The sequence below is a fragment of the Nothobranchius furzeri genome, chromosome 10, assembly GCF_043380555.1.
Source record: "Nothobranchius furzeri strain GRZ-AD chromosome 10, NfurGRZ-RIMD1, whole genome shotgun sequence".
In the NCBI taxonomy this organism is placed as follows: domain Eukaryota; kingdom Metazoa; phylum Chordata; class Actinopteri; order Cyprinodontiformes; family Nothobranchiidae; genus Nothobranchius; species Nothobranchius furzeri.
Genome location: NC_091750.1, coordinates 35,759,367 through 35,774,981, shown reverse-complemented (window position 1 = coordinate 35,774,981; position 15,615 = coordinate 35,759,367). Strand labels below are relative to the sequence as shown.

General features: G+C 43.1%; 1 protein-coding gene across 1 annotated transcript in view; it reads left to right on the top strand.

Moving 5' to 3' along the window:
• The window catches only part of adamtsl2 (ADAMTS-like 2), a 45,209-nt gene that overhangs the window by 13,599 nt on the left and 15,995 nt on the right, over positions 1-15,615 (top strand). Inside the window, exons 2-5 of the mRNA XM_015960435.3 lie at positions 1,836-1,945; positions 3,860-4,002; positions 15,101-15,176; positions 15,395-15,497. Of these exons, the coding sequence (XP_015815921.1) occupies positions 1,841-1,945; positions 3,860-4,002; positions 15,101-15,176; positions 15,395-15,497 (427 nt within the window). The 5' untranslated portion in view covers positions 1,836-1,840. The remainder of the gene's footprint in view (positions 1-1,835; positions 1,946-3,859; positions 4,003-15,100; positions 15,177-15,394; positions 15,498-15,615) is intronic.

Here is a 15,615-nt window from a genome sequence, read left to right as displayed (position 1 = left end):
TGAAAGTCGCCCTTTCAATGATTTTGGACAGAAAAAGGAGGAGAGGGATAGGTCGGTAGTTCTCCTGTCGATAGGAGGCAGTAGATACCTAAATCATTGCAAGCAAACAATATATTTGTGTTCGAGTAAGACCTTACTAGTGGATGGCCATTAGGGGTAAAAATCGGTCAACCTCCTCAGACTCTCTTTCTTCACTGGCAACAAGCGAAGAGGTAAATGTGTAAAACAACGAAAGTTTTGTAACCTCTTGTTACAAATCTGTAAATGCGTTTTGTCCTCAAGAGCTCACACAGAAGGAAGCACGGTGCCAAATATGGCGTTGTGAGACCCACTCCCATGTATTGTAGACCCAATTTTTGTGGTTATATGTTACAAAGCCGCCAAATTTTCCACAACCGGGCCTCATTTCATTCATTTTCCACCAAGTTTTTAAGGATGTTTCCAGGGAATAATGGCAGAAACTACACATTGTCTCTTTAAAGATACAACAATGTAACAGCAATAAAGAAATAAAACTGCCCTTGCCAGGGGCAGCAGACATGTATGGGACCAGATGTGGCTGGTTTTTGATGAAGGTACTAATCCTGATGCTCCATCTGGATGATTCAAGGGGTTGAAGTGGTTTGATGAGATGATAATCTCACTGGTTAGTGAACTAAGAGGATTTCTGTGTGGTGGGGTGGAGCTTAAAATTTCAAGCTCAGTATTTGGTCAAATTCGCACAAGCATGTAGAAACGTGTGTGTGATGTGTGTGTTTTTGAGTGTGTGTGGGGCTCAAGCATGAGCGAAGACCAAAGTGTGTTTGTGCACCAAGTCACGCCACAGACTGAGTGTGTACAGACGTGTAGCTGTGTCGGACAAAGTGTCTGTCTTCTCTGTGAGTGAGTGTGTGTGAGTGTGTGTGTGTGTGTGTGTTTGGCAGCTGGCCCAGCTCCAGCTGTGTCTGGTTGGATAATGAAGTCCAGGTGCTGCTTCGGCTGCTTTAAGACACCTGTCACCAATATTTAGTGAAAGCCAGACGGCAGAGAGGGCGAGACGAGCCGTTTGCTTATTTCAATAAGGCGGCGTAAGACACGGGAACACGTGGAGATGTCTCCTAACGTTTAATGTGTGGGGCGTCCGCGGGATGTGAGCGGGATCCACAGAACTCACTCGTCTCTTTTTATTGATTTATTTACTGAAATTTAAGATATTTTTCATTTGTGAAGAACTCCATTTCTGGATTTTTGCTAACCAAAACAGTTTGTGCACCTTTCAGGGAAATAATGAGGTTTATTAAAGTGTTTGTGACTACTTCATAAAAAAGCTGCTGCAGTTCTTTAAATTATTAAAGGGGATTTACAGACTTTTTTGCAGAGTCCTTGAAGTGCCCTCCATTTCCTGTGTGTCTGTCTGTTCACGCCAGCCTTTACCTTCAGACCTCCACATCTCCTTATAGTCCAGGGAGCCAAACAAAGGCCTACCTGTGTAGAGTCCAAGGAAACTTACCTCCATGCTTCCAGCTCATTGGGGCTTGTTTAACTTTCGACGGGCTCCTCTGCCGTCCAGCTCCCTTGTCTCCACCGTTTGGGGCCTCTCAGCAGCCCATCTGCGTCACCCTCCACCTGCCAGCAGCCGCCTGCTCGGACTGCCAGGGCGTTCGAAGAACTGCAGCGACTTTCTGTGGAAAACCAGCAGAGCTCACGGGGTTATGTTCGAAACAGAGTTCACTCTCAGATGATGTTTATCTCTTAGTCTGTGGTGAAGATTTGTTTCAGGCTGCTCTGCATACGTGCACAAAACGCTGATCTGTGTAAAAAAAAAGTGTTTAACCAAACGTCTTTCTCTTTAACAGTTAGGATGAGGGTGTGGTCATGGGAGCAGTTTGGGGAGACGGGTGTGGTCCTCCTTGGCTTCCTGACACTGGTGGTGTCTGTAGGAAATCTGTCCTCCCGAGGCTTGCAGGTACGCAACTCCACGTGACTTTTTCATTTCAACTCAATTCTTTTAGTAATTCCAAGCAGAAATAGTCTAAAAACAGGCCGAATCTGCACATGAAACAGGATTTTCTGCTTGAATCTTTGGCGTGCATGAATGTCTGCAGGTAGTTTGCCTGTTTTATTTTTCAGGTTTTTGCAGCCTGCAACCCTGGAAACAGGTTTTAAAAGTGAGAAAGTGAATAATGCGTGAAAATCTAAGAGATGAAGGACAGCAGAAAAGAAAGATGAGCATAAATAAGTTTAAAGTCAACAAAGGTTCACTGATACCTTGAAGGAGTTCAGTTAAAGCAAATATTCAAAAAAGTCTAAAAGACATAAAATAAATGTTGCACTATCTCTCTCTCTTCCTCTCTCTCTCTCTCTCTCTCTTCCTCTCTCTCTCTCTCTCTCTCTCTCTCTTTCTCTCTCTCTCTCTCTTCCTCTCTCTCTCTCTCTCTTCTCTCTCTCTCTCTCTCTCTCTCTCTCTCTCTCTCTCTCTCTCTCTCTCTCTCTCTCTCTCCCTCTCTCTCTTCCTCTCTCTCTCTCTCTCTCTCTCTCTCTCTCTCTCTCTCTCTCACGTGCCGGCCGCTCTATCTCAGGAACGCCGTCTGTCTGCTTTTTCCCCCTCACAGCTGCTCTGTCTCACACCTTTACAAGGAGCTCAGCTCACATTCCAGCGGTCACTGCGATGAACCTGTCTGGATGAATGGATGCAGCCTTCGGCCCGAGTTAATGCTGTTAATCCATATCAGGAATGTGCGAAATGCCGAACGTCTTCACACACCGGAGCCTCAGCACAAAACAGCGTGACGCTCATTTACGCACGCTCCTCTGACGCTCCAACAATCATACAGCTGCTGTTGTTACTGTCCTTAATGCAACAACAGCTTCGGCCCGGCATTCAAACTCATTTATTCTGCTTCCTTTCACCTGTCAGTAACGTGAAAACAGGTGTAGAAGTGTGGAAGTTTTTTTTTTTACAAGTAGCAGGAAATGGTAACCAGTAGTGGAATTGTGTAAAGCTGCTGGTAACAAAGTGACGTTGGTATGTCACTGGTTCTCAGTTTCCCTGCAAGAGTCGAAGGGCCTCAGTTTCCTGTTTCTTGGTTCTTTGAATCCATTCGAAAAGTTTACAGGAAACTTTTATTTCAAATAAGTTACAAGGTTGTTGGAAAGATCAGCAACGTTTCCGTGAGTAAGAACGTGTAAAACGCTGCAGGAGGTGGTGAACAAATTACAAACGTTATAGAAGTGAGCGACAACAGAGTAAATTCAAGATCAGACCATACCTAACATGATAAGCCACCCAGCTCCTGGTGCAATCTACCGTCATCTCCCGCCTCGACTACTGGATGCGCTTCTAACTGGTCTTCCAGCCTGTACTGTGAGACCTCTTCAAATGGTCCAGAACGCAGTGGCGCGTCTGGTCTTCAGTCAGCCTAAAAGAGCACATGCCACCCCTCTGGTCACTGAGCTCCATTGTCTAGCTGCATGGATCAAATTCAAATCGCTAGCATGCGCGCACAAAGTCCTGGATGGTACGGCTCCCATCCATCTGAATCCTCTTGCAAAGGCTTACATCACGGCCCGGCCGCTCCGGTAAGTCAAGGATTGCTGGCTAGCAGTGCCTACACCGCGCTCAGGACAATCCAGACTCTTTTCACGTGTCATCCCACAAATGTGGAATGACCTACCAAGCACTACTACAACAGGGGCTTCCCTGTCGATTTTCAAGAAACTCCTGACAACCCGACCACGGAAAAGCGGACGACATTTGGAAGCAAGATAGGAAAAAAATGTAAAAAATCAAGGCTGAATTAAGACTTTTGCACGGATCGATAGAGCTGCGGCACACTGAGGCAGCAGTTTCTACACACGTCTGTTATCTGTGTGCCTGCAGGAGGAGGGTGCTGCCTCCAACAGTCTGGAAGAGGAGCTGGAGGTGACTACTTACTGGTGGGGTGAGTGGGCAAAATGGACCGCCTGCACGCGGACCTGTGGAGGGGGGGTGATGTCCCAGGAGAGGCACTGCCTCAAACAAAGGTCAGTCACCCTCTCACCTGTTCCATCAATAAAGCAGCTTGTTTGATTGAACAACGCCAAAAACCTGCATTCTTTTCACCAGTTTTAGAAAACCTGTGAAAAACAAAATGTCTACTAAAGAGAACTGTGTGTGTGTGTGTGTGTGTGTGTGTGTGTGTGTGTGTGTGTGTGTGTGTGTGTGTGTGTGTGTGTGTGTGTGTGTGTGTGTGTGTCTGCTCTGTCTTCTCCATCACCAGTGAATCATGGTGGATGGCTGATTATACTGAGCCAGGATCCTCTGGAGGTTTCTTCCTGTTAAAAGGGAGTTTTCCTCTCCACTGTCGCTGCATGCTTGCTTAGAATGAGGATTGCTGTAAAGACTCTGACACTAGTCAGTGACTCGATGCGACCTGTTGGGTTCTTTATATAGGAAACTTTTTACTGATTGGCTTAATGAACTGACCTGTATTGGAATGTTTATTATGTGTGAAGTGCCTCGAGACGACTCTTGTCGTGATTTGGCGCTATATTAACTAGAAAAATGTGCATTTCTTGCACAAATGCAGTTTGAATGCTGGATAGCTGAAACTGTAAGCTGAAGCTGCTGAACAGTTGAACTGAAGCTGAAACTAAGTAAAACTGTCAAAATGAGCTGAATGTTTTGAAAGATGTAGAAGCAAAAAGCACTAACAAGCAAGTAAAGCACAAAAAGTAAGTAAATAATACAGAAAAATAATCCTAAACAGCAGAAAACTGAAATCTGTGAACATTGTCTAAAAATCTGGACAGCTAAAGTGTCTAAACTTTAACAGTTTAATCTTTACATTTAGCTGAACTGTGAAATTAGCAGCATATACAGAAATCGGAAACTGATTGTTGAAGCTGCTGAATAGCTGAAGTGAAGCTGAAACTAAGCTAAACTGTCAAAATGAGCTGAATGTATTTAAAGATTTAGAAGCAAAAATCACCACCAGGTGTAATAAAGCTCAGAATATAGGTGAAGAATGGACAAAAAATGCTAAACAGCAGAAAACTTAAATCATTAAACATTGATTAAAAACTCGAAAGTTGAAATGTTAAACAGCTGGCATTTGGATGAGAATAGTTTAATGGGTACATTTTAACAATTGGCTGAAATGTGAATTTAGAAACATTTACTGATATGTGAAACTGATAGATTAACATATGTTCAGACTTGGTATGGGATGGATGAATGGTTGGATGAATGAAATGATGGATGGATTGTTGGATGGATGTTAAATTGTTTTTTTGGATGGATGGATGGATGGATGGATGGATGGATGGATAGAAGCATGTATGGATTTATATGTGGATGGATGTGAAATTAGCAGCAAGCCGATCGATTTGATGTCTCACATGTGTGGGTGTGTAATTCCATTTAGCCAGAAGATGATTGACCTCTCTCAGCCAGTCAGGGGGCTGGGTGGGAGCGGGGCACTTTCCCACCCAGCCAATAAATCAGTCAGTCAATCAGTCTGGTCAATCAAATTGAACTTGTTTCTAGTTTTAAGTACAGATAGTTCAGAAAGATCAGAAACAGAAGTCTGTTATTGACTCAATATTCAGCTTTTTTATATTCATTCCTATGAGACTTGGTTAGAGTGAGCCATAATTTGTTGTGTTGCCATGGTAACAGATGACAAGAGTCTGCTTCAATAAAGCAATGTCCAATGTCACATGACTCTTAAAATTTGAATAACATTTCTATATTAAAGTATGTTGTGATACAGTTGTGTCTAAAATGTTATTAAATGTTGTTGCTAAGCACATTGCCATGGTAATGCAGAACACAAATTCAAGTTAAAACACAACTCCTGGGACCAAGCAGGTTAAATTGATGTATCATATGTGTAGGTGCCTATTTCCTTTTAGGCAGAAGACGATTGAAAACTCTCAGCCAATCAGAGAGCAGCGAAGGAGGAGGGGGCGGTCCCTGCCTTCTGACTAGCATTAAAATGTCAGCTATGCTGCTAGTTTTAAGTGGAGAGAGCTCAGAATGATCAGAAACAGCAGTATGTTATAGGCTCAATATCAGGCGTTTCGAAACTGGTTTGGGGATGTCCTTCTGCACTTGTGTTACCATGGTAACAGATGACAGGAATCTACTTCAGTTCAATTCAAATAAAACTCAATTCAAAAATACTTTATTAATCCCAGAGGGAAACTGATTGCTGTAGTAGCTCAGAATAATAATAATAATAATCGAGTCATCAAAGAGTTGTCGTATATTACAATGGCTGTTGGCAGGAAGGATCTCCAGTAGCGGTCAGTGTTGCAGCCAAACTGAAGAAGCCTCTGACTGAAGACACTCTTCTGTTGTCGGACAGTCTTGTGAAGAGAATGCTCAGGGTTGTCCATCATTTTCTTGATTCTCTGGAGAATCCTTCTTTGCATTATCTCCTCCAGTGGTTCCACAGTCGTCCCCAGAACAGAACCAACCTTTTTTATTAGGCTGTTGAGCCTTTTCAGGTCCCTGCTTCTAATGCTGCTACCCCAACAGACGATGGCTGAAGAGATTACACTCTCAACAACAGACTTGTAGAAGATCTGCAGCATCTTGCTACAGACATTGAAGGACCTAAGCGTCCTCAAGAAGTGCAGTCTGCTGTTTCCCTTCTTGTAAACGGCTTTGCTGTTCTTTCTCCAGTCCAGTCTGTTGTCCAGGTGAACTCCAAGGTATTTGTATTCCTCAACCACCTCCACTTCTTCTCCCATGATGAAAACAGTGTTTGACTTCACCCTGTTTATATATAGTTATGTTCAATGTGCCATGACCTTTTTAAAATTTGGCGGCTTTCAAGCAGATCACAGAATACCTCTCACAAAACTGTCTTCTTGACCCTTACCAATCTGGGTTCAAAAAGGGCCACTCCACTGAAACTGCTCTGTTAGCAGTGACGGAATCCTTAAAAGAAGCTAGAGTGACTGCCAAATCCTCAGTGCTTATCCTGCTCGACTTATCGGCTGCATTTGACACTGTCAACCATGGATTCCTTTTGTCCACACTCTCTAGCATGGGCATCACAGAGAAAGCACACGCCTGGTTTGAATGATACCTCACAGGACGATCATTCAGTGTATCTTGGCTTGGACAATCCTCTACCATGCACCATCTTGCCACAGGAGTCCTCCAGGGCTCTGTACTAGGACCTATTCTCTTTGCCATATACACCACCTCACTGGGTGAGACCATTCGATCACATGGCTTCTCCTACCACTGCTATGCAGACGACACCCAGCTCTATCTGTCATTTCCACCGGACGACCACACTGTCTCTGCACGAATATCAAACTGTCTCTCTGACATATCAAAATGGATGAAATCCCACCATCTCCAACTCAACCTCTCTAAAACTGATCTACTTGTCATCCCAGCAAAACCATCCATACAGCACAATATCTCAATCCAGAATGACTTCCTATCTCTGGCTCCTTCAAAGGCAGTTCTAAATCTGGGTGTTGTGATTGATGAACACCAGACCTTTAAAGATCATGTTGCCTCTGTTGCTCATTCATGCCGCTTTGCGCTGTATAACATAGGAAAGATCAGACCATACCTAACACAACATGCCACCCAACTCCTGTTGCAATCTACTGTCATCTCCTGCCTCGATTACTGCAATGCCCTTCTAACTGGTCTTCCAGGCTGTAATGTGAGACCTCTTCAAATGGTCCAGAACGCAGCGGCACGTCTGGTCTTCAATCAGCCAAAAAGAGCACATGTCACCCCTCTGTTCACTGAGCTCCACTCGCTACTGCTAGCTGCACGCATCAAATTCAAATTGCTAACACTAGCATACAAAGTCCGAGATGGTACGGCTCTCATCTACATGAATCCTCTTGCAAAGGCTTCCGTCTCAGCCTGACCGCTCCAGTCATCACAGGATTGTCGGCTAGCAGCGCCTACACCACGCTCAGGACAATCCAGACTCTTCTCATGCATCGTTCCACAAATGTGGAATGACCTTCCAAGCACTATCAGAACAGCGGCTTCCTTTTCAATTTCCAAGAAACTCCTGAAGACCCTGCTCTTCACAGAGCATCTTCTAAACTAGCACCCTCCCTGCACCTTTCCCCCTCTCTACTGTCCACTCCTTGTTCCCTCCTCTCCAGGATTCATCATGCTGCGTCACTGCGACCTACGATTGACTAAAAAGTGTTTGTTGTTGTTAATGCTATTGTTGTTAGCCTCAAGGGCACCATGCCAATTATCACTTGTAAGTTGCTTTGGACAAAAGCATCTGCTAAATACATAAACATGAACATAAAATTTAAATAATGTTCGTATGTTATATTACTTTGATACAGTAATGTCTAAAATGTATGTCGTTGCTATGATTGTTGCCATGGTAACATATTACACATTTAAAATTCAGTACTAGATTCCTGAGACCAAGCCGGTCGATATGATGTATCATATGTGTGGGTGCTCGATCCTGCTTGGACAGAAAATGGTTGAACACTCTCAGCCAATCAGAGAGCAGCATTGTATTCCCGCCTTTTCCCCCGGCTGTAGGAGGCCTGCAGCTGTACTCCTTCCTGTTAATGAGAGAAGCCTTTCAATCTGTCCTTCAGAAGTGAAATTGGACCTGTCAAACTTCTCATCACCATTCAAAAAGTACTCCACTGATTCAAAAAATTCAAAAAGCATGAGCGGCAGAAGGCTTTGGTGGTCCTCTGGATGAAGTCTTTTGTGCCTGCCATGAATCTTCTAGAAGATATGAGGAGAAAATGTCACCTGTCTGTCAGCCACAGGGGGTATCTTTATGATGGGAGGAATGTTGGCACAGCCCTCCTTCTGAGGGTTGTAGCACAAAACCCGTAATACCAACAGCAAAACCGAAGATAACACTTCGAAGCGGCAAAATAACCTAATGAATTTGAGGAAATCATTAGTGTACTATAAACGTTGGGGCCGTTGTCACGAACAGAACTCAGAAGACCTGTAATGACGCCAAACACAGTAAAAGTATATTAAAAAAAATCTTTTATTTTTTGTGGAGTTACCAGAGGAGGGCGAGGCAGGAGACAGAGTCGGAGGGCAGGCGTGAGTCAAAACCATATCAGCACAAGCAGGTACAGGGAGCAGGCTGGAGACGTGGTAGAAGACAGGCGAGGGTCGTGATGACAGGCAGAGTTCAAGGCAGGGGTCAGGAGAAAAAACGAGGTCCGGAGGCAGAGATCCGGCAGGGTGGATGGCTGGAGAATTTACTGGCAAATGTTTTCAATAATCTGGCAGAGACTGGATAGCAGGATGGTTCTTTTATAGCAGGGGAAGCCGGTGTGTGAGATGAGCTGAGGAGTCAGGAGCAGGTGAAGTGGATGAAGCTGGTGACAGGAACAGGTGAGAAGAATGGAGGTGATTGTGGTTGCCAGGGAAACCGGGCTTGTCAGGAGCTTGTTGAAGGGACCAGGTGAGCTGAATGAAGGTTGAATGAGGAGGCAGAGGAGGGTGAAGGATGGGAGTCATGACAGCCGTAGGAAATGTTTGTTCCAAGATGTTCAAAACACATGCAGTAGTTTGCTGCTGCTTCAGATGTTATTTCAGACCTGTGAACGTCTCATCACCCTTCAAAAACTGTTGCACCGATTGGAAAAATAAAAAATAACATGACCGGCAGAAGGCTTTGGCAGTCATATGTGTGAAGTCTTGCGTGCCAACCATGAATGTTCTAGAAGATATGAGGAGAACATTTCAGCTGTCGGCCACATGAGCCTTTTTTTTAATGGGGTTTAAATGGAGGAAAGCTGGCACAGTCTTCCTCCTGAGGCTTGTAGCACAAATTCCTACGGTAACACCAAAGGCATCACTTTGAAGCGGATAAAATAACCTAACGAATTTGAGAATATCATTAGTGATAAAAGATGTGGTTGGTGGAAATTTTTGTTTCAAGATTTCATAAATCACGCAGTTAACTGTTAACAGTGCTCAGCTGCTCAGATGTCATTTCAGACCTCTGACACGTCTCGTCGCATTCAAAAGCTGCTGCACCTCCTGGAGGGTCATCGCTCCTATCTCTTCCCATTATAAGTTTTGTGAATTTTTCTGAAAATTTCTAGTCATACCTCAACTTCTACCTGCGATTTTAGAAAAACCGTAAAATAAATCAAAAAGCCTCTTTAATATGCTAAATAAGAAAGTCTTGTGAGTTTGTTAAACTCTGAATGAAGTCTCTAAGTTAAAGGGAACCCAATAGAGTTTTAGGTCAAAAAAGTGATAGGAATTTGCTGAAAATTGACTAATCCCATTCATGTCAATGGGAAATTTTTGGCAGAAAAAGCTGAATAACTTGAAAAATATTAAAGATATCAATGTCAAAAGTAGTGGCTGAAAAGAGCCTAACGAGCTGAATGTTTTGATTTTAAATGGTTGAAATAGCTAAAAAATTGAAGGAGTTGAAAAGGTTCAAAAAGTTTACTGAAGAAGAAGAAGAAGAAGAAGAAGAAGAAGACAATAGTTTGAATGCTGTGAAGCATTCATGGACATGTGCTGGGTTAAACAAGGGGACCTTTCCGTCACTGCAGGACTTTGCTCCATAATGACGTATGACCAATGTGTTATTAATTGAAACCCTTGTTCCTGTAGTCCCAGCTTCTTTCAGGCCCTTGAAACATTTCCCTCATGTAGTTCTGGGCCGTCTTATTACTGTAGCTACCCCACCAGGTGAGATCATGCTTGGAGCCCCAGGTCGAGGGAGATTGTCAGCGATCTTGTATTTATTCCACTTTCTATGTCATTTTACCACACACCTTTGTAGCGGTCACACTTTATAGCGTGACGACTGCAAATTAATTATGACCAATAAGATGTGATGATTTTATATAAACATGAAATATGAATCTGATTGATCTTTGAATGTTTAATCAGAAGATTATGGTTACTTTTACTTGTTCAGTGACCATAAACACACCGTATTAATTCAGACAGTCAAGTATTTAGTTAAAAAGGAATTTTATTCTTTTCTAAACTAATGATTAGACATGACAAGATATGAATAATGAGATGTGATGGAGTGGATATACAGTGATGGAGTGTGATGTGTAGGTGGTGTGATGTAAGTTAGATGTTTATCAGAATCTTTGTATCTGAAAGAAATCTGGGTGTAAAAGAAAAGCGGAGACCGCCAGCAGATCCGGACTGTCAGATGTCAGGTGGACCTCACAGCACCGAGATTTCGTAGATTAAACTCCGATACAACCCGTCCAGTATTGAGATGTCTCCAGGTCAAAACAGTAGCTGGAATGCTTGTTTGCGTCCAAAGTGGATGTGGCTCCGTCTGGCTGAGTCAGCTTGCAGCGTGCAAACAGGTTTTGACTGTATGTCAAAAGAGATGTCTCAAGTAAGCTTGTTCCGAAGTGGCCGGTTAGGAACTCCGCTAGAAACTGAATTACTGGGGAAGTAATTTTTGTTTTATTAAACTACTTTGTTATGCTTTCTGGTGTATTCTGGCAAATCAGAATGTGCCATTTCTGGAAGGCTTTACCAAAACATTCCTCAGAAAGTCACGCCTTCCTTCAGATACAAAAATGTTTTTAACCTTAATATGTATCTTATTGTAATGTGTATGAGTGTAAACAATGATTAACTTGTTAAATCAAACACATACTGATTTGTGATATAAATGGATCATTGTAAGAACAATATTCATTTCAAATTCATTGATTTAAGCACAGATTACTCAAACATTTGAGTTAGACCTCTTGTTCATTCATCACATATGATTATTTATATACAGCGCTTTGTGATTTATATCTGTGAAAGGCGCTATATAAATAAACTTTTACTTACTTACTTTACTTACTTACTTACTTATTTAACTTATAAGTTGTAAAGTCTTGTTGGATTCGTGTGGATTCACTTTTATTCAGAGTGAGGAATCCAGCAGTCTGGGCAGAGAGATAAGGGCTTTTGCGGGAGACCTTGACAGTTTATTTATGTCTGCGTTGAAGAACACTAAGTGAGAAAAAGGTTGATGTGTGCATCTGAATCCTCCAGCTGGTGTGACCTTGACTCTGCAGCTCTGGGATGTATGAAAGGTTACTGTGTCAATTCGATGGTGAAAACGGACCCTTTTGGTTCATTACACCTTCAAACAGGTGCCACTAATACAGGTAATGAGTGGAGGATAGAAGAGCCTCTTGAAGAAGTACCTGGTCTGTAAGGCCAGAATTGGTTTGTAGTAACTGAATACTTATTTTCTGCACCATTTTACAACAATTAATAATAATAATAATAATACATTTTATTTCAACAGCGCCTTTCTGAACACTCAAGGACACTTTACAGAGATAAAATACACAACAATAAAAGATAAAACAGCATAAAACAAACAGACAGAATGGAGCAAAGAGAGTAACTATTGGAATGCTAGACGGAACAGGTGAGTTTTGAGTCTGGTTTTAAAGAGAGTGAGGGAATCAATGTTACGGAGGTCAGGAGGGAGTGAGTTCCAGAACTGGGGAGCAGAGCGGCTGAAGGCCCTGCTCCCCAGAGTGACCAGATGGAAAGGTGGGACAGAGAGGTGGATGGAGGAGGAGGACCTGAGGGAACGGGTGGAGGGTGAAGGATGAAGGAGGTCTGAGAGGTACGGTAGACCTAGGTTATGGATGGCTTTGAATGTATATAGCAGAATTTTGAATTGGATTCTGGAAGTGACTGGGAGCCAGTGGAGCTGCTGAAGAACAGGGGTGATGTGGTGGAAGGAGGGAGTTCTGGAAATGATGCGGGCTGCCGAGTTCTGGAGAAGTTGGAGTTAACGGAGGGTTTTGTGAGGAAGACCGAAGAGAATAGCGTTGCAGTAGTCAATACGGGAAGTGATGAGGCTGTGGACAAGGATGGCGACCGAGTGAGTAGTGAGGGAGGGGCGTAGGCGGTTAATGTTACGTAGATGGAAGTAGGCAGACCGGGTAATATTGTTTATGTGGGACTGGAAGGATAGTGAGGAGTCGAGGATGACACCCAGACTCTAGACCTGAGGGGAGGGGGAAACTAAGGAGTTGTCGACGGGAAGTGTAAAGCTGTGGATTTTGGATAGTAAAGATTTAGTGCCGACAAGTAACATTTCTGTTTTATCACTGTTGAGTTTGAGAAAGTTTGATGTGAACCAGTCTTTGATTTCAGATAAACAATTGGTGAGGGAGGAAGGAGGAAGTGAAGAGGAGGGTTTGGAGTGGTACATAGAGCTGGGTGTAATCCGCGTAACAACGAAAATGGATGTCAAATTTACGGAAAATATTTCCCAGGGGAAGAAGGTAAGTGATGAAAAGGAGTGGACCGAGAACAGAGCCTTGGGGGACGCCAGTAGTGACAGGGAAGGGACGGGAAGTAAAGGATTTGAGTTGAATAAACTGAGTACGGCCAGAGAGATATGAATGGAACCAATCAAGCGGGGTATGAGAAATGCCAAGGGAAGACAATCTATGGAGGAGGATGGTGTGAGAGATGGTATCGAAGGCTGAACTCAAGTCGAGGAGGATGAGAATGGAGAGCAGTCCAGTATCGGCAGCAGTGAGGAGGTCATTAGTGATTTTTATGAGTGCAGTTTCTGTACTGTGGCCAGGTCCAAAGCCAGACTGCAAGGGCTCATAGAGGCTATTGAGCGTGAGATGAGCATGGAGTTGAGCAGAGATTATTTTTTCAAGGATTTTTGAAAGAAAGGGAAGATTTGAGATGGGACGAAGATTATTGAAATTATTGGGATCGGTGCCGGGTTTCTTTAATATTGGAGTAATAGATGCAGTTTCGAAAAGTGAGGGAACAATACCGGTAGAGAGGGAGGAGTGGATTATGGCGGTAATGAGAGGGAGAAGGGAGGTGAGACATGTTTTAACCAAAACTGTAGGGAGGGGGTCGAGAGAGCAGGTGGTGGGCTTGGATTTGCAGATAATATCAGATATTTCGGATGAGGTGGGAAGAAGAAAGGAACAAAATGACTGGCCGGGTGAAAAAATCTCAGGGGGAGGGGAAGAACTTGGAATTAATTGCTGGTGTATGGAAGCAATTTTCTGAATAAAGAAGGTTAATAAAGAGTTACATGAGTCAGCAGAATACAGGTGGGGGGGTAGAGAGTCCGGGGGATGAAAAATATTGCGCATTATTGAGAACAGAGTCAGTGGAGTTGCCTTCATTGGAGGAAACCAATCCAGAGTAGAAAGCAGATTTTGTATGTTTAATAGAGTCCGTATTGAAGCAGATGAGTTTTGTGCATTTCTTTGCGTACTGCAAGACCAGTTCTTTTATGGAGGCGTTCGAGTTGACGTCCTTTGGCTTTCATCTGTCAGAGTTCAGGGGTAAACCAGGGGGCAGAGTTAGTAAAGGAGACGGACAGAGTTTTGACTGGGGCAAGAGAATCCAAGATATTGTGGAGTGTGGAGTTATAATGAGAAACAAGATGGTCAGGTGAAGCAGAACTAGGGATGTATATAGTGTTAATAATAGATGACAGGGTGTCTGGGTTAATGTTTTTGATATTGCGGAATGAGATGTGACGGATAGGCTTAGTTCTTAAAGAGCAGAGGGGGATGTTGAATGACAGAAAAAAGTGATCAGATATATTTACATCATTAGCAGAACAGTTAGATGGGGTTAAATTACTACATTTACATTTAGTAACACTTTACGATAAGGGTCCCTTTATTACCGTACTTAATGTATTATTAAGCATTAATAAACAAAGGTCTCTTATTAACTTCATTGTCAACTATTAAGTGTCCTTAAGGTTAGGACAAAGGGTCGGGGGGGGGGGGGGGGGGGGGATGGGCTGCTTAGTATTGCTTTACACATTATGGTTAAGAAGTTGTTAATATTTTAATAGTTTATTAATACTTAATAATGCACTAAATAACGTAATAATAGGACCCTTATTGTGAGGTGTTACACTATTTTTTAAGAATCATAAAATCTGATTTGCCAAATCTGTCTCTCACAGTTGAAATGTTCCTATGATGATAATTACAGATCTCGTCTTTTTGAGTGGGACAACCAAACAGGGTTTTACCCAACTGTGTGATCAATGAGAGAAGAAATCGTCTGACCCTCTATCGAGGTTTCAGTTTGATTCACAATCCTCTCACTGAATGTTTGTTTTTCTGTCCAAAGAAAGAAAGTTACTGCTGGGAAGGACAACATGACCTGTACAGGGACAGCCAAGAAATATCACCTCTGCAACACCAAAGTGAGTGGTGGACGCCCCGGTGACGTGTCGTCTCTTCATTTCTTTTATTTGAACAAACACAGAAGCTCCAGCTGGCTGTCAGCCGAGCTTCGTGGTTTTGGTGAGAGGACAAAGATCAGGCTGAGCTCCACGCTGTCGTGGTGCCACAGATAAAAAAGGAAGTTTTCTGTTCAACAAACTGAAACCAGAGGAGGACTGTGATGGTTTTTGTTGAACAGGAATGTCCCGCCGCTGGGAGGAGCTTCAGAGAGGAGCAGTGTTGGTCGTTTAACTCGCAGCTTTACAACGGGAGGAGCTACCAGTGGAAACCGCTCTACCCTGGTGAGAGGAGCCTTAAAGAGATTTTTATTCTTAATCTCCATCCAAATGCCATTAGTAATGAATTAAATGAGGCCCAGCTAACTTCATAACAAATACCCCCCAAAAAATCTGGTCTAAA